General features: G+C 41.8%; 1 protein-coding gene across 1 annotated transcript in view; it reads right to left on the bottom strand.

The window, feature by feature from the left end:
- The window catches only part of LOC111862552 (WD and tetratricopeptide repeats protein 1), a 60,587-nt gene that overhangs the window by 10,507 nt on the left and 30,476 nt on the right, over positions 1-19,604 (bottom strand). The window contains exons 9-12 of the mRNA XM_023848046.2: positions 15,028-15,155; positions 7,958-8,038; positions 4,782-4,936; positions 1,099-1,285 (exon numbers count right to left, since the gene is read on the bottom strand). Of these exons, the coding sequence (XP_023703814.1) occupies positions 1,099-1,285; positions 4,782-4,936; positions 7,958-8,038; positions 15,028-15,155 (551 nt within the window). The remainder of the gene's footprint in view (positions 1-1,098; positions 1,286-4,781; positions 4,937-7,957; positions 8,039-15,027; positions 15,156-19,604) is intronic.

Genomic DNA, 19,604 nt, shown 5'->3' with positions numbered 1-19,604 from the left:
TTCTCGGGCCATTATCTCCGTAACCGTTCAACTTTGGACATAGGTGTTTTGGGTTATATCGGCATACTTTAACATAAGGAACACCCTCCCAAAGTTTGGCACATTCCTCCTGGGACACCCTGTATACTACCACAGTCAATAAGTTCGGGGAATGTCCGCAAAGTGTCATACAGGAATTTACTGCCAATATGTTTCAGTAATGTTTTCGACAGCTATATCAACGTTGGCAGACTTGCATAGCAGCCAACGGAAAATATTTTGTGGGCCGATGTAGATATGCGATAAAACCACATTCCACAAAATTAATGACTCTACCACGTATAAAATGAGAAATAACATTCTGACATATATAACCGATTATTGAGGACCTGGCTAAATCAAGTGTAATATTTTCTTTCTGTATACAGTACACCTCAACACTATGAAGGGAGGATGTCTTCTTGTGCTGCACTGTGAAATTGCATGACACAAACCCTATTTTTCATCTGAGTTGCATGTTATAAGTGGAGATGTATTCTTACCAAAAATTCCTTTGGTCCACAGTTAGAATAAAAACATAAAAAATAATAGTAGGTACATAAAAATAAACTTAAAACTCGAATGGTGGACTATTTTCAGACATCCTTTATGACCTTTTATAAGATTTATGCACTATAAAGTCTAAAACATGGAAATAGCAATCACACTTCCAGTCTCTCCGTCACTGACGCATCCACATGGGCCAGTGAATGACCAACAACATAACCTGCCATGGTATTAAAGTATGCACTTGTGCAATAAGATTTTCTTAACATGTCATTATATCTTTAAAAACATTAATTTTGGCCGAATTTGTTGTTATATAGCATTTTGTGATTAAAGATTCTAATATTTATCCCATACTTCTATAATGGTGAGTTTGTGATCTGTACTGTGAACTTTATGGCCATGTTTTATAATTTCAGTAAGGGAACTGTCTGTAACGTGGGGGACAAATGTATTCATAAAGAACTCCACATAACAATTCATTATTCATGCACAATACGTATGCTTTACTGCACAATCAGAAGTGCTATATCAGTGCAGTACCAGAACTCAAACCCAAGCTACAATATTTACCTTCCAAAGAAATTTGCTTCTTTGATATCAGTGGTGGTGTTACAATGGCCACAAAACCGTATCTCATAGTCATAGGCCACTTCTCTCCATGCTCGTTCCTGCTGTGACATCGAGCAACGGTTTGCAGCGTTACTCTTGAACTGGTCTGACGGCTCAGCACTAGGCTCCATGTCCTCACTGTCCACATCTGTACATACCACACACACACAGTCCTGTATCAGTGAGCTTGCCAAGCAGAAGATCTTTAGAAGAGTACTATCTTCTGGGGTATAATGGCATGCAGTCCATTTAAAGTCAACTGATGTTCGGGAGGAACAGCAGTTGACAAGCAGACACTCTGCTTGCCACATACTTTCATGTTGATTTCTTGCTTGGCTTATTATTTGACCCTGAAGATGGAGGTGCTATGTTCCTGCGAAACATCAGCTGACTTCCAGTGGACTACATGGCATTATATACCAGAAGATACAACTCTTCATAACCACCACTGTGAGAACCTCAAATCCTACAAAAGATCTTTACCTTCACTCAGGAGATTAACCTTTAATGGCTGAATGTTATATATATATATATATACATATAGCAAGCAGCAACCTGAGTTGGCCGAATGACACATGCTCTCTTTGGGAGTGCTGACAGTTTGACCTTGGGTTTGAAACCAAAACAAACGATCATAAGGTCATAATGGTTCATTCCCTAGCTCTGAACCAAGAAATCTNTTCTTTATCAGTCATGAAGTCAGTGTCAGATTGTCTAATATTTCTTTATCAGTCAGGAAGTCAGTGTCAGATTGTCTAATATTTCTTTATCAGTTAGAAAGTCAGTGTCAGACTGTCATATATTTCTTTGTATGTCATTTTTATTTTGTGTCTGGGAAGAGGTATAAACCTACTGAACCAGTATTACTTGGTGAGTAAAAGGCATCTTAGCCACTGTGACTTCCGGTATCAGTGTCAGACTGTAACCCTTTTTGACTAGTATTATAATTACTTTGCATCACTATTTTGTGAGTATTACTAATACGTGTGTCGCTTTGTCAATCAACATAATTTATTCAATTTTGCTTGAACCCCCAAGATGATTCTTCAATAGCTTAAGGCAAATAACACGGTCAGTGGCATTTCTTGGGGGGGAGGCCAAGGTTATCTGGGGCCCAACTGAGTTAAATTTAAAGAATATTTCCGAATGAATGGGGTTGATGAAAATATTTTAAGTTCTTCACTTATAGATAAAAGAACAATGTGTGTACATTACATGGTGTATTCAATTCTCCAGAAATCATGTCCCAGGCATTATCCCGCATGTTCTGGTTCCGATATTCTTCTAACCCTTTGTTCTACAAACATGGATACTTCCTTACTTCTTCAATTAATTCCTCCAGTGTCATTTTAATCTAAGCGAATACTGTGCTGAATGATACGTAACACGTGTTGTAATCAGAGTGGGAAATTACTGAGGCGCACAGCTGACACCTGGAAGCGAGCCCAGTGTGCATGCCCATCCAGCGCGATGTTTTAAAAATATAGCGGAGAATCAAACACTCCACAATGCAGCTAACACAGCGAACATAGTGTATGGAAGTCTGTGTGGCCAGTCACATTGGCAATAAAGGGAGATATTTTTCTGTTCGTATAGCAAACATAGCATATGTAGCATGCGTCGTGTACGTAGCGCTCTGTGTGGCTGCACCTTTAGTCAGTAACTGTTGCATGCATATAACACTTTTATTCAAAGTCTACAGATGGTACAAACAATTATGTAAAACAGACTGAATAAACCTCTCACTGAAAAAAAAAAGGCATACAATATCTAGGGGGGAAAAATAAACTGAAAACATAGAATAAACAGGACCTAAAACAGAGTGGATGAATGACTGATTGGACAAAACAAAAAGATGTAAATCTGGGAACTAATTCGTACACATCGGCTAGAGTAGTGAAATCAAGGAGGTTACAGTGGGATACATCTGTAATTCAGACAGGCGAGAGAAGTAGTGTACACATGGGAGAACTTTTGGGGAACCAACCAGTTGGGACCAAATGCATTTCCAGGCATTGTGTTTTCAGACACTTGCATTTATGTCTTCAAAAAATATTGCGATATGATTGAATAGCGTAACAAGAGATGTCATCTGCTGCGAGGCAATGACATAGTAAACAAGCTATGACATCTCTAAACAAGGAGTTGACGTTATACAATGGATAAACACACAAAAGAACTGTTGGAGACAGTGTTTCCTGTGCAGTCTAACCCGAGGCTATATAGCAAGTTGCCAGTGGGCAGTCAGTGATGGTTAGTGATGCCACGAGTTAGTTAAGAGGGAGTCGCCAGCCAGCAAGGATAGGAGCCACTGAGGATGGAAACAGTACAGGTAATATGCAATGTTGAGAACCATGAACGAGCAACAGCTAATGAAGAAAAACTGAGAAGACTCAGTGTGTGCTGTAGTAGGAAGTCTAGTGTGGTGTATTAGTGAGAGCATTATAACCACTTGTAGTTATGATTTATGAGTCCAATAAATCCAGTTATCAATCCAAACCCCGTGTCCAGTCACTAATATGTTTCAATATTATACACACAGCAGATCCTCCTTTAACACTTCTCAGTTTGTTACCCTTCCTTAATGTACAATTTCTAATACTGAATACCAAACATCTTTATTTCCAAGTTTTTGTTTGGTAGTGCTTTATTCATTTTTCACTAGACAGACTAAAAATAAAAAAAAAGGACCTAATCAAATACCTCAACAATCACTATTCTCACAAACCTTTTTTGGTTTATGGAATGACACTTTATCAACTGCACAGGTTACAACACATTGGATGTGAAGTGATATTTCACTTCTAGATGATGAATTAGGCTTGAAATGGATGGAAGTGATTATGACCTATTTTAAAACACTATCCCTGTAGCATGAAAAATCACAGTGTATCTGGCTATAGAATTTGAGCCTGAGACCTCATAAATATAGTTGCATCTTATTGAGACCCCTATTTCTGGTCTGGTAGATGGGATAGTACAACTGGTATAGCGACTGGCTACAGGCTGGATGGCCAAGGGGCCGGAGTTTGAGTCCCAGTAGATCCAAGATTTTTCTTCTCTCCATGTCATCCGGACTGGTTCTGGGGCCCATCCAGCCTATCGAATGGGTACCTGGGGTCTTTCCCCAGGGGTAAAGTGGCTGGGGCATGAAGGTGACCAGTCACCGCTAACTAGTGCCAAGGTCAAGAATACATGGGTCTACACATTCACTCCCCCATACATCTTCATGGCGTATTTATGGTCTACTTAATGAAGCTCAGTGGTTCAGACTATACAGTTTTGAACGGCACGGTAACTGGTGAAAAATACATTGCAAAGATGTGGAAGGCAACATCTGTGGCCTGATTTCAGGTATTATCTTGGATTCTGCTTGGAGGGTCTGAGGAGAAGCACAAAAAACGACAGCTGGACTCTGGACTGAGATCNTTGCAAAGATGTGGAAGGCAACATCTGTGGCCTGATTTCAGGTATTGTCTTGGATTCTGCTTGGAGGGTCTGAGGAGAAGCACAAAAAAATGACAGCTGGACTCTGGACTGAGATGTTAACCCACAGCCTTCCCAACTCGAAGCCGAGGTGATAACCACATAACAGTACATATATAAGAAAGACACATGTGCAGATCACTATTCTCTGGGCTTACCAAAATCGGGTTTTGAGGCACTAGCTGTTTCAATATCTTTGACAAGAGCTTTGCATGCATGACTGTGAACATGGTCTGGGAACTTGCTCTTGAAGGCCTGCATACAGTCAGAAGCTTCCTGGACCCACTGCAGCTCGTACAGGCACCTGGCCAGTCTGCAACATCTCACATGAAGTTAGAAGTTGGACCATTAGGGGCCGAAACATGCACTCAAGGAACTTCACAGAACAGCTCAATTATGATTAGGCACGAACCAGTCAATGTTATCCTATGGGAATAAGGGATTTAAGTCCACTGGGGCTGATGGCAGGACTTTTAACACTGGGATTTTAACTAGAAATGGTATTAGTTCATTCATTTAATCATCAATGGCTCTACAGAAGTTTGTTGTGCCCTGGTCTCTTCAGTTACATAATCTTTTTTTACACAGACGGTAGGGCTCCTTGGACAAGTGATCAGCCCATTGCAAGGTCACTCCCTATACACAGGACAACACAAACACAGAATAAACACACATGCAAACATCCATGTGTTGGGTGGGAGAAATGGTATTAGTATTGATAAAATATTCTACAAAAACGTTCATTCATTCATCAGTAATCTGTCAGACGACAGGTCCACAGTCTCTTCCAAAACAGTTCCTCCACTTAATGCGATCACAAACTTTCTCCTTCAAATAAAAATATCCTCTTCTGTCCCCAAGATCATCCAGCATCTTCTTACGTCTTCTTCCTCGTCTTCTGGTCACTTCTATCTGGCCCTCTGGTTTGTTTTGTCTCCAGAGGAAACATCTCGCATACATGGTATCTCTGTTTTTGGAAAGAGACTATCCAGGAAAAGTGATAATGTGGTAGATTTTCCATTTGCTTTCCACATCGCAGTACAACAGCCGTTCAAACCACTCTGGTCACGCCTGTTGCTATACGAACTTGAACCATCTCAAGCATCATTTGCTCTGTGCTTCAAGTTGCTGCTGATGACGCTGCTTCTGGCATCAGTTTTTGGTTTTTGGTGTCTCGCTTCGTCTGATGCCTACCCTACACATTGGAAGGAAAATAAATTTCCAAATTCTATAACATTAATTTTTTCCTGATTTAAAAATCTGTTTCTGAAAAAGGTTAGATTCCTGAAATAAAATTTATGTACATAAATTCAAATGTACAGTACTGACAGAGGCATGTGGTATCATGATTAGTTGAGGCACTATGCTACAAGCCAAAAGGTTACAGATATGATTCCCAATGAGGTCACTGAATTTTTTCAATTTACCTAATCCTTCCAGCTGCAACACGGTCCTGGAGTCGAGTCAGCCTCTAACAGAAATAAGTACCAGGAAGATTCTGGGGGGGGGGATTAAAGGGTGGCAGGCGCATAAGGTTGACAACCTAACCGCCATCTGTGAGCTGATTGTCTAGACGATGTGAGGGTCTCAACCTCTCACAACCACACGGGCCTTTAAGGCCTGTTGCAGGGACAGCTGTACCTTTTTACAGTATTGACATTTGTAAAAATGTTTTACTTTCCATGTTTTGATGGAACCCTGATTCAGAGATATACCTTTGCATGATAAACTGAAGAACCGGGTCAATATTGCACTGGAATTTGGTAGCTGTTTGCTTGTTTCTGGCTGAACATACATGACACCACAAACACAATCCTGCAGTTGGAGGGCTTGAGGATGGCCTCCCTTGTGTTCATTTCAAATAGACTTTGAACCAAATTCAGATGAAATTTCTGGTGATCTATTTTGCTATCACAGGATGCCAGGATGTCACAAAGTTTCATTATACACTGTTAGCACACTTACAGTGTTACTGAACACCAATATCTTGTATGCCAAATTCTAGAACAGTGCACACACAAGGCAGATGTGGACAGAACATTAAAGGAGGGAGTGCGGGAGGAAGCAGGACCTAAACTGGAGTTCATATTTTTCTTGGGGCTATACATCTGTTTTCCATATTTTTGTTGGATGTGCAACTGTGGTAACAAAACAATTTTCTGTTTCTGCAGGCATACTGGTGTATATAACTACCATCAGCTGGCATAAACAACTCATTCCACCAATACAAAAGTGTGTTACAGTACTGTCTTTTCACACCGTGGTCTTCTGAGTTATGACACCGTCTAACCTGGTAGGCGGATACCAATATTTTGAAACAACAAACTGCCTCTGTATTCAGGGTGGAAGTGACTTCTATGATGAAAATTAAGGCAATCTGCTGTGGCCATGCCATAGCTCAAGCGGTTAGTCACTGGCTTCCCACCGTGGTGGCCCAGGTTCGATCCTGGGTCTGGTCAAGTGGGATTTGTGGTGGACAAAGTGGTGCTGCCGTGGGTTTTCCCTGAGTACTTCGGTTTCCCCTGCCAATCTTAATTCCACCAAATTCTCCATCATCATAATCACCCGGGGGCAGGCTACAATAGGTCAAGCAGTGGCCGCCGTGCCGAGTGGACCCAGTTGGACTCCACCCCCATTAAGCGCAAAAAAAAAAAGAGGGTAATCTGCTGATTCAAAATGTTGGTACCCTCCTACCAGACTATATGGTGTCAAGTTACATTATTTATGGTTTAGTTACTGATGCTGTCAGTAGCTCTGACTACACAGCATCAAACGGTATGACGGTTAATGAACAGGAAAAGGATGTGGTCATTATTTAACTTGGGTACTATCTTAGAATTTGCATGGAGGGCCTGACAGAAACCATGAAAATCCTTGGCCAGAATAGTCAGTATCCTGTGATTTGAAACAAGCACCTTCCAAGTACAAGTCAAAGCATTATCACTTAAGCCAACTGCTCAGTAACACAGTGTCTTAACACAGAAGGCCACACACAACATGGACCTTCACTGCCATGAGAACTTCAAACCTTATATTCACATAATACTGTGTTCGCTCGGCATGCTGATAAACATGACCACTGATTTCACACTACACAACGTTCAGTTTAAATTATAAATAACTGAGGTCCATTGATGACTGGCTGGAACTTAATGCTCAAATCTTGATTATTATGTCATCTTCCACCTACCACCCCAGTTCTGTTTACTAGATAAAACAATGCATTTCATGAGGTAATCATATCAGGATGCATTTTTGTGTCCCAAGTTCCCATTATACTAAGTCTATGACTTTCCCTTTGTAATGAAATGCAAATCCTAACCAGCAAACCTACCTGAAATGAGCTTTCATGTGGTCAGGGTCCAGCTGAAGTGCTGTGTGACAGTCCCGCATAGCTGCATATACATCACCATCCCTGTTAATTGAAAACATGACACAGTATTACATGGGGAAAGACGTCTTGAATTAAAGATAAAGGTAAAGTTGTCCTTGTGCTTAATTAACTAGGCACCATGCCAAGAATATGTGTGGGAGTGGAGGTATAGCTCCACCATTCTTGACCTCAGCTCTAGATGGAGGTGAGTGTCCACTTAATCCCTGGGTAAACAGTCCATGGTACCCACTGGGCAAGAGGATAGGCGGGCTCCAGAGTTGTTTTGATGCCGTGGAGTACACACAAATATTTTGCCTCTGTTAGGAATCAAACTCCAGTCATCCAGCCTGTAGCCTGTTGCTATACTGACTGAGCTATACCAACATGATATATCTTGAAAACAGGAGTTCAGCCTAAAGATTATTCTGAAGAAAAGTTGGTGCTGGTTGTGTCAAGTTACTGAGCAACTGGCCGTTGCATTTATCAAAATGTTTCCCATGCCCCATCTATGGTACATAATGGAGAGAAAATTACACCATATATGAGATCAACTCAGGCAATTACTTAGATATGAGGTTCTCAGAGCAATGAGTACTAGCTTCTGGGATATGACTTTATGTATTCTGCTACAAGAGAATGTACTGCCACCATCTTTGGGGTCACAGAGTAAGCAAGGAAGCAATTGCTTGTTGCTTGCTTCTTGCTGCTCGCTTATCTGGCTTACTTTTGGCCTTGAAGACAGAGGCAATACATTCCTCCGAAACATCAGTACACTTCTACCGGACCACACAATATCTCATCCTAGAAGACAGTACTTTTCATCACAGTTTAATTTTTATACTTTACATCAAATTTTCTTTAGTTTTGTTTTATTAGTAGCTACTGCTGGCTAATGAGTTTTGGTATTTGAAATTATATTTATTATCTGGATTCTGGCAATATTCTAAACTGTTAGTTTAAAGTCCCTGTTAACTCACTGCAGTAATTTTTTCCTATAAGGTCATAATGTGGAGCTAGAATTACTGTATTGTCTGCTTAAGTAACTGCACAGCAAAGCATGTAGCAGAGGCACAGGAAAACTGAATTGATTTTCCCCACCAAGCAGTCAAGACCACACAACATTTGTCACACACTTTGAACACAGGTAGAGCATATAGTTACCAGCCTCCTACTTATTACTGTCAAAGTTTAACTGTGTTTCACACTAATATAACTGGAGAATATTGCTAGAAATAACCACCAGCAGTCCTTACTTTAACAGATAGTTATGTTTCAGATTTTGTAATGTGCATTGCCATTTCCCATTGGCAAAATGTTATGATTGGGGTCAACATTCTCAAATGATCAAAAAAGACCAAAAAGAGAATTACAAGATTTTCTGGGAAGAACTAATCACAAACTTTCCTTTTACTACATATTGAGTATTTGATATGACACATGTTGCATAAAAACACCACATCCAAGAGTTCTTCTATTGTTGTGACCTCTTCTGGTTCCACTGTTTCAGCTTTCAAGTGCTAGGAGGACACATACAGACAGCAAAGTGATCTCAGAAGCCTACTTTCATTTTTTCAAAATAAGGAAATAGGCTAAGAATCACAAATTTTATTACCTGAGAAGAAGTACATATACAAGCATCAGAAACCAATCAGATCACAATATAAATGCTGGAGATCCTACTACGTTATATGAGAGCATATGAACTCTGCAGTTGATACAGTGTCAAGATGTAGCCAAATACCCTACCAAATCCAAATTCAAATCTACCTGATTTTCAAAGTACAAGGCTCTGCAACATGTGAGACATGGGACAATAGTCCTAATTTACTGTATCCTATGGATGACATAAAAAATTATTATTTCTGACATCACTGGCACTTATTATCTTTCTTATGCTGTTCTATAAACAGCACCACAAATTTTGAAGTGGCACAAGAAGAACTGTCCAGCCACTTGCTGAATTCAAATTACATTAATGAACAATCCTGTAACCATGGCACCAGTGGCCACAGATGGCTAGAAGGGCACTTCATCATACAGAGATCACTGAATAACAGATGGGACCATTATCACAGAGTTCACTAAATACAGATTATTGTATTCACCTGAGTAATGCTCCCACCACAGAATGGTCCCCACTCTGTGTTTAAGAACGAAATACACAGATTCCTTTCAACTGCATAATTTCCTTATCCTATTTGTGCCATGGAGAGTGTTGTTTACCTTTCATCACTGATCACGTAAGAACTCCTCTGACGCTTTGATTGCAGTACCTATAACCCTTCCAGAGGTGATAATGGAAAGTTCCTACACTACTATTGTTGTAACTGCTCAGTGAAAGAAGATCAGAGGGGAGGCCAAGGTCACACTTCTGCAAGCCTATTGCATCAGCCTGCCATGTGACACCATGCTGTGAACATGCATCGTTTTTACATGAGCGCTTTTTCAACTTCGAGTTTCATTTTGTCTGCGGTGGATGGCAAAATCAAGCAACGTGTCTCCAACAAGTTTTGCATGAAGATAGGTAAATCCGCTACTGAAACCCTTGAAATGCTTTGCAAGGCTTTTGGAGAATATTCTTTAAGCCAGACAGCAGTTTTTGAATGGAATTCATGTTTCAAGGCTGGTTTGGTGTCAGCTGAAGATGACAGACGTTCAGGGCTACCAAGCATCAACAAAAGGACAGAAAATGTTGAAAAATTTTGAGAAATCATCATTGAAGACCGTTGCTAAACAATCCATGAGCTCGCAGACACCGCTGGGATCAGTTATGGAGTATGCCAGGAGATCTTAACAGAAAATTTGAACATGTGCCACACTGCTCCTTCATCACGATAATGCACCCACCCACACGTCCTTGAAAATCACAGTTTGTGACTAAGAACTTAGCCATGTTTACGTATGGTTCCACTGTAGCTGTTTTGGTACCATCGGATGGCCGGGGGCTCATCTTCCCTATTCCCCCTCCCTCTGTTGCAGAGTATGTATTCTGGTTCATCACAAGATCCCCCCTCCCCTGGCTGTTCTACTATATTCTGCCAGCGTGGTCCGGATATGTGGAGGGACGACCATTCTCAGTGGGTTACCAGCTGACACAGAGGTAGGCAGAAATTCGGTTTTGAAAGTATGTTCAAAATTGTTTGTCTCTTGTTTTGACTGTCAGGGCTGTGACTGCCATGCGGAAGAGAGATAAATGTTGGGCATTCAGTTAAATATTGTGATATCATTGGGGCTTCCTTAGTAACCCTTTTATATGGTAGATATTATCTTCTGTATATGCACATTGTTAAATGAGTTGAGTTGAGATGTATGCTATGTTTTTTTTGTATTGACTGGCATTGCCCCAAGATTATGTAGCTGGAGGGCTAGTTAATGAGATTATAAGAAGGTAATCATGTATTTCTAGAAGAGAGGTTGTCCAGCGCTTTGAATTCTTGTCATTTGTATACTCTTATTTTATTTCTGTTTGATTTATTATGTACTCTACAAGCAGTCGAGGGCAAGAGTGTGTGATAATATTAGATTTGTTGATACGAGTGTTTAGTTACTGTTATTTAATTTTGTTATTGTTGTTGCTCTTACTGTTATTAAATATTCAGCATTTAGGAAGTGCCTTTATCTGAATCACTGGAGCTTGGACACCCCAGTCCACTCAGGGGGAGCATTTGAACAGGAGTGAATCAGGGCCAACGGCAGCATTCCCTCTCCTGGAAATTCAGTAGGGTAAAGGGGGGAGTAGCTATGCAGAACAACAGGGTTATTGTTCTGCATCCTCCCTACTCGCTGGGCTTAGCCCCTGTGATTTCTCTTTGTTTCCCAAACTGCAAATGAAACGGAAGGGACGTTTGAAACAGTGTCTGGCATCCAAAGGGAATTGCAAGAGGTACTCAACATCATTAAGGCAAATGACTTCCACGGTGCTCTCGAGGTGTGGAAAAAATGATGAGATCGCTGTATATGTTCCCAAGGAGACTATTTTGAAGGAGATGGCAGCCAGAACTGAGTAAGTTAAGCCAGGATGTCTTCTTCGACCTAGTCTGGAACTTTCTGATAGTACCTCATACAGGTAAAGTACAGTGACAGTTCTTAACTCACACCACTAGCCTTCAAGGAGCAGGTAAAAGTTACTTTTCAGAATTACTGTTAACTTCTCTGCCTTCTGTCCAGGGCTTGAAATGTACTTCATACACTTCTATTTGTAGTTTACATAATACTGCTGTCAGTATCTCAGACCACATGTCAAATGACAGGACAATTGGTGAATAATAAATTGGAAAGGATTTGGAAGGAAACAGTCATGGCCTAACTATGGTACCATCCTGGCTTGTAGGGCCTGAGGAATAACACGTAAGACCCGTCAGGATAGTCACTGTCTTGGAAAAGATTCAAACCAAGCATCTCCCAAACAGAAGTCAGAAGCACTATTGCTTTAGCTAACTTTCTCAGTGTGAAGGTCTAGCAGATGATGATGAATTAAAAGAAGAGGAAGACAAAAGTGATCATGAAAAAGAAAAAACACAGAAGGAGACACAACAGATGATGATGAATTTATTCATTCACGATTTATTTAATAAAAGAAGGGATAGCATAGTTAGTATAGCAAGATGGCTATGGGCTGGATGACTGAGGGATCAGAGTTTGAGTCCAGGTAAGGTCAAGAATTTTCCCTTCTCCACATCATCTCCAGACCGGCTCTGGGGTCCACGCATCCTCCTATCCAATGGGTACCGGGGACTCTTTCCCCAGGGGTAAAGTGTCCGGGGCATGAAGCTCACCACTCACCTCCAGCTAGTGCCAAGGTCAAGAAAATACAGATCTATGCATCCACTCCCCCATATGCCTTCATGGTGTAGTGCTTAAGCACAGTGACAACTTTACCTTTACCATGGTTTATTTAACAATGCCAGTAGTTCACATTATATAGCACCAAAAGGTGGCAATATATGTGAATAATGAACTGGAAACAATTATGGAGTGGCCATGGTCTAATTTGAGGTTATGTCCTCACACTTGTCTAGAAGGGCCAAGGAAAAGATAATCAGTGTTCTGAGAGCCTCTTCAGCAATCTAGAACATTACCACTACTCCAATTGGCTTGGTTATAAAACACTTTCATGGAAAAGTTGCTGTGTATGACAGTCCTGATGTGAGACCTGTGGTGTGTTTCAGGATGGCATGGAGATGCGACAACAAAACAATAGTAGCAAAGGCTGCTGGGAGTCTACATAAAAGGGAGAGAAAGAAGAGGATATGTATCAGAGAAAAAATATTTCTTTGTATCTGTTACATAGCACTATTTATTATTAATATTATTATTGGAGGGGGTGGGTTTCCCCATGCACCGCGACCAGTGGTCTACTGTACGTCCCCCTGTGATATTCTACCAGTCTCTATAGCCTACCGATACTGGTGCGTACCATCAGTCCCAACTCAGCCAGCGAGTTCGGCCTCTACCGGCTGAGTGGTATCTAGATGCTTCCCACATCTACCAGAGGCGTTAGACTATTGTTGGGCGGGAAATGTCCTGGTAATTTGACTCAGAGACCTCCTTGAGGCATGAGGTTCTTTTACGTGCCGTAAAGCTATGACACAGGACCCATGGCTTAAAGTCCCTCCCGGAGGACTTGTTCCCTGAATTTTTCCGACCTTAAAAATTCCATGACCTCCGCCGGGTTTGAACCCGCGTACCTTGAGTCATGAGGTGGGAACGTTACCCCTAGACTACGGAGGCTGCTTACATAGCACTAAGAAATTGTCAGAAAAATAATCTGTATATTTGCCCCTCCCCTTCCTCCCCCCACTTTGAGCATTAAAAATTGTGGGGACATACACACCCAAATACACCCCTTCTTAGCAGCATTCTGTAACAACCTTCTGAAATGAGTGCTTTCTAACACAGTGAACCGGTCTATAGCCGAATAAAACCAAACATATCTCACTTTTGTTTCTCACACTTAGGCTTTTGGCCTTCCTGGCCTCTTCCTCCATTTCAAAGGATGAAAACACTACTTTCTAATGTGACAGGACCTAAGACTACCTTAATTTAACTTTCAATGACAGGATGACAAAATATTGCAACATGTAGTACTGTTTCTAGGCAGAGATTATGAGAAGGAACATGTATTGCTTGGTTATGGCTCGTAAACTTGTCCGCAATATCCAAGCTATTGCTAGGCAACCACTCACAGCAACAACAGAGGGATTGTTGGAGGCAGTGTTTTCTGTTGGGTCTACCTTGAGGCTATATATGGCGAGGACACCAGGCCAGCAGTTCAGATGATTGAAGTGACGTGAAGTAGCTGGGTAGTGAGTAATAGAGTTCAGCTGTCAGTTAAAAGTCAGCCTGTGAAGAGAAGACCAGGAGGTTGGTGTCAAATGGCTGCCAGCCTAGGACCCAGTTAGTTGAGTTGTCAGTTGACAAGAGGACCTGGGCATGGGAAGCTGAAGTATTGCCCTCGGTGGAAGCTGTCACCAGGAAACAGCCAGTAGAGACTGTAATAGACTGAGGACACTAGTCTGTGTATGTCAGTGTTCTGTAAAGTGAAGTTGCGAGTGGTGTATACATGTGGTCAATTAATCCATTTACTAATCCATCTATAGTCATGCACCCCTAAATCATGACAATATAATAAATGGCCAGACAGGACTTTTGACTTGATGTAGGCTCAAGATCATGATAGAGTCCTTGCTTGAATGTGCTTTAGTGGTGACAGACAGTGAAGCCATTCAGAAATATATGCATTATAGCTGGGTGGTCTTTAACCTGAAACCTTTAGTACAGAAATCTAGAACCATAATTTTGGTTCAGTCAGGGATAGAATGAACACATCTACTATGGATTCAAGTTGACTACCTGCTCTCCCACTCTGTCAGTCAACATCAGTAACAAAACAAGAATGCAAAGAGGTAGATAAACAACAGCTGTAACACAAGTGACAACTGATCACATGCAGAGAAGAGGCAACTGCTAGGGATGCAGACAATCTGTGTTCATTCTTTCCCTGACCTAAGTTTATATGCTGCATAGCTTACCAGCCCCTCTTCATGTATGCTGCAGCCCGGTTTCCATACAGAACAGCTGCTGACGGGCAGTAACCAATTGCTTTATTATATAAACTGATGGCTAATGTGAAATGTTGCCTCTCAAATGCATCATTTGCCTGTAAAAATAAGATACAATGTGGTTTAATGTACACATAATAGGCTACTTTGACATATGGAGGGGAAATGTTGATGGAAGTGAGAAAGATTTGAGTCCTTTCGCCCACAAAAATGTACAACAGAATGCTGCTCTTCAGTAGTACAAACTCAAGCATGGTCACCATTATGACTACTGAAACCAGCCTCTGAATATGTGTATGCACATCTATTACTTACACTGTCATGAAGCTGGATTGTGCTGCTACATGGTGATGATACATATAGAAAACCTATTACATCCATTAGAGCTGTTTTACTTCCATTTGTGACCTATTTACTGACTCTCCCTCGCAAGTTCTCTGAATGGTTGCAATTTCATGTCTGTTTAAAGATAATAAGTTGAAGAAGCAGTAATTTTTTTTCAGGAACATTCAAGGCAGACAGTAAAACCTGAAATAAAGACAATAAGATTCTGGTCTGGAGCACAAGTCACTGCTGAAAAATGTGGAGTGAAAGGGCCAAGAACTGACCTGGAAGTGTTAAAAATCAAAACCAGTTCATCAGACAAGATTTGAAAGGAGAAATTCTGACGCCCCCCCTCCAAAAAAAAAGTTTGTTAAATAAACAAATAATGTTGTATGAACATGTGTTCTACATAGATAACAACTGCTGGGTTCCTTAGAGAACATCAAAAATGAAAATTTTGAGACCAACAACAAGTTGGGAAAATCAAGTGAAGGAAGATGTGAAAAACAGAGTAAGGTAAAAGTGAACAGAGATTCAAGTGGAGTACTCATGGGATGATTTAGAAGGTTTTGTCATTTGATGACCCAGCCTAGAGTAAATATAGTAGATAATAAGATATATGTGGTGTGTTCAAAAAGTATCAAACCTTCTTTTTTCCCCGCGTAAACCAATGAAGCGCGGGAGGTTCCCTTTGGTGGAGATGTGGAGGGGACATTCATGCGCAGTTGTGAATTTTTTCCCACCTGCAGAAAGCATCAGTCGCTGGCAGTCGGCCTATGAATGAGGACGTGTAGTGAGCGCTCGTCGGATTCCAGTAAGGTGTAAAATGCCGGAACAACATGAGCAGCGATATTGCATCAAATTTTGCCAATAGCTTGGCGATACCCAAGTTGAAACAATTTTGCAAGATTCAACAGGCTTTCAGGGACGATGCCATGAGCAACTCACGGATAAAGGAGTGGTACAACCGCTTCAAAGATGGCTGCACATCAGTGGACAGCGAACTGCATTCAGGCAGACCCTCAACAAGCCGAAATGAGAACGTCATTGAGCAAGTGCAGACTTTGGTCATGGAGGACCGTCGTATCACAGTCCGAGAACTTGCGAACGAGATAGGGGTAAGCACTGGATCGGTACATTCAATTTTGACTGAGGATTTGGGCATGAGGAGAATGTCTGCGAAATTCGTACCGAAACTGCTAACAATGGAGCAGAAGCAACGCTGTCTGGAAATCGCACAGGACATGCTGGACAATGCAAACAGTAACCCCAACTTTCTGAACACTGTGATCACAGGCAATGAGTTGTGGGTTTATGGGTATGACCCGGAAACCAAGATGCAGTCGTCACAGTGGAAACATCTGATATCCCCGAGGCCAAGAAAAGCACAGCAGGTCCGCAGCAATGTCAAGGTCATGTTGGCTGTTTTTTTCGACTCCCGTGGGGTTGTGCATCATGAGTATGCACCACAAGGTCAAACCATCACAAAGGAATACTACCAGGAGGTCCTTCGACGCCTTCATGATGCTGTGCGGCGCAAATGACCAGATCTGTGGGCAGCAAAAACTTGGCAGCTCCATCATGATAACGCACCCGCCCATTCTGTGCATCTGATTCAGACTTTCGTCACCAAACACAACATCCCTGTGGTTCGTCAGGCTCCCTACTCCCCCAACATGGCTGTGTGACTTTTGGCTATTTCCCAAGCTGAAAATGCCGCTGAAAGGAACCCGATTTGAGTCAGGAGAAGACATCATGAGGAATGCGACAACCTGGCTGATCACCATTCCAAAAGACGCGTTCCAGAAGTGTTTCCAACAATGTCAGAAGCGCTGGGAGAAGTGTGTGCATTACCAAGGGGACTACTTTGAAGGGGATTAGGGTTTTGTACCTACAAACCAATAAATGTATTCCTGCCGACCAAAGGTTCGATACTTTTTGAACACACACGTAGAAGAAACCTGATGATGGACTTATATGGCTGAAATGAAGTGTGGAAGGTGATTAGATAGTAAGTTGCATTTAGGCCTCTGTGGTCTAGTGGTCAGTATTCCTGGCTACAGATTCAGAGGTCCGAGTTTGTATCCTGGCACTACCATATTTGGCTGCGCCATAGCTCAAGCGATTAGTCACTAGGCTTCCCACCGTGGTGGCCCGGGCTTGATTCCGGGTCTGGTCAAGTGGGATTTGTGGTGGAAAAAGTGGCACTGGGGCAGGTTTTCTCGAGTATTTCGGTTTCCCCTGCCAATCTTTATTCCACCAATTGCTCCACAATCACCCTCACCTACCATCTGGGGCTGGTACAATAGGCCAGAAGTGGCTGCAGTACAAGGGACTTAGTCCCACCCCACGAGCATTAAAAAAAAGTTGCGTTTAAGACATATATGTGAAATAAATGCTATATTAAAGCAACAGGATGCCTAAATACAATATTCAGAAAATAAAATACTGGGTACATGCGCTCTTCCGTGACAATTTAAACTCAGAGGCTTATATTGTTTCAAAAGAACTTAACCAGGATCCAGACTCCATCTCATGAGAAATTCTTTCCCAAGGCAAATCTATTTTGTCCCGCCTAGCACATGTCTGTGTGACATTTGCCATATGTGCCAGGCTCCTGCTCAGTTAACTGCACAAAAACAAAATTAGCAGCTTCATCAACCTTTTAAGCCATCTAAAGAAGCAAATGAATCGCAGAAGCACGTTAAAATGGTTGAAACTAGGAAAGTAAGCTGCAATGCAACTGTGAGAAGAGTGGCTTGCTCAGTTGCCTGGGAGTTGAGTTTCTTAGTCTTCCAAGAGTTGCGTTTCCGTTTCTTCAGTTTGCTCTGCTCAATTCAGTTCCACATGTTTAACTCAGTCTCATAACAATTCTTGGAAGTTGCAGTTGCCAGTTTCACTGGTGTGCCGTCACCCTAAGGGTGCCAAGTCTCAGGATGGAGGAATGGCTCTCAGGGCACTCAAAAAATTGACTGGCACACAGGAATCAGATAAGCAAGAACACGGAAGCTGGAAGGATGGTCACAGATGTCAGGTAAAGATCCTGCCATTGACCGTTATTGACTCTGATTGATACAAACATGCACCCCACAGTACTACTCACTGTTATCACTGCATAATGCTCATAACTAACACACAAAGTATTATTTAGTGTAATTTCTTTTGCTTTGAATTCTGGAATGACAAACCAAATAACTGCCTCACTATCATATGTCTGGTTCTTTTCTTCTATTAACAGCCTGCTCTCTGATCAAATTAATTATGTGACTTCGCACTTCTGACTAATTAATTTCTCCAAATGTCATTAGTGAACTAAATGTCAATCACTAATTCCAATAACTGTTTTTGGAATTACTAACTGCCAAGCAGGTACTGCTGAATGACTTATGAGCATCCACCTTTTCCATCAATCACCAGCTCGTGGTGCCTGAATGTGTTTCTCTTCTGTTTCAGAAAGATATAAAATTTTTTAGATTTCCAGCCCATTACCACAGGGGTGTAACATACTTGAGAAATGGCTGTATAGGCCCTGAACTAGGCACAGTCCCTGATTTTAATACATATGTGGGAACTGCCCACAGTCAAGCAAGTGTGACAACGCAAACGTCATTGCTTAGCAACAACGAGTAAACAACGGTTGTTAGGCAAAAGCAAGTAAACAGCGGTTGCTAGGGAACTAGTAAACACGGTAACCGGCAATAGCAGCACCTATTACGTAACCGTTTTCCATATGTCCGACTCCAGGCTACATAAGAAGATACACTGACTTGCAGTGACAGTCTAGAGTCTAGAGTCTAGTTCTACCGTTCTACAATACTAGTTCAGTGTTCAAGCAGTTCACTATTGTTATCCATATGTGTATACTGTGCAGCTGCAATAAATCCTATAGGACCGTTCAACTAGTGGTTGTCTCTTCATTCATACGACATCCCACATTGGTGACCCCGACAATTCAACACAAATAATGGACAGCGGTCGAATGGAAGACCTCCTGCAACAGTACGTAACACACATGGAGAATCTGCAAGGCGAACTACGCACCAAACGAGAACACGAAGAGTGCCCGTAGGTGTTGCTCGTGTTCCTCTAGAGACCGGGAGAAGATAATATCATCCAGGTAAGCGAAACAGAAGTCGAGTCCCCGCAGAATGTCGTCCATGAAGCGTTGGAAGGTCTGTGCGGCGTAGCGCAGGCCGAAGGACATGACGGGTATCGAAGAGAGT

This window comes from Cryptotermes secundus, unplaced genomic scaffold, assembly GCF_002891405.2.
Source record: "Cryptotermes secundus unplaced genomic scaffold, Csec_1.0 scaffold1293, whole genome shotgun sequence".
Lineage (NCBI taxonomy): Eukaryota > Metazoa > Arthropoda > Insecta > Blattodea > Kalotermitidae > Cryptotermes > Cryptotermes secundus.
The sequence above is the reverse complement of the archived record's forward strand: the minus strand, read 5'-3'. Positions and strand labels throughout refer to the sequence as shown.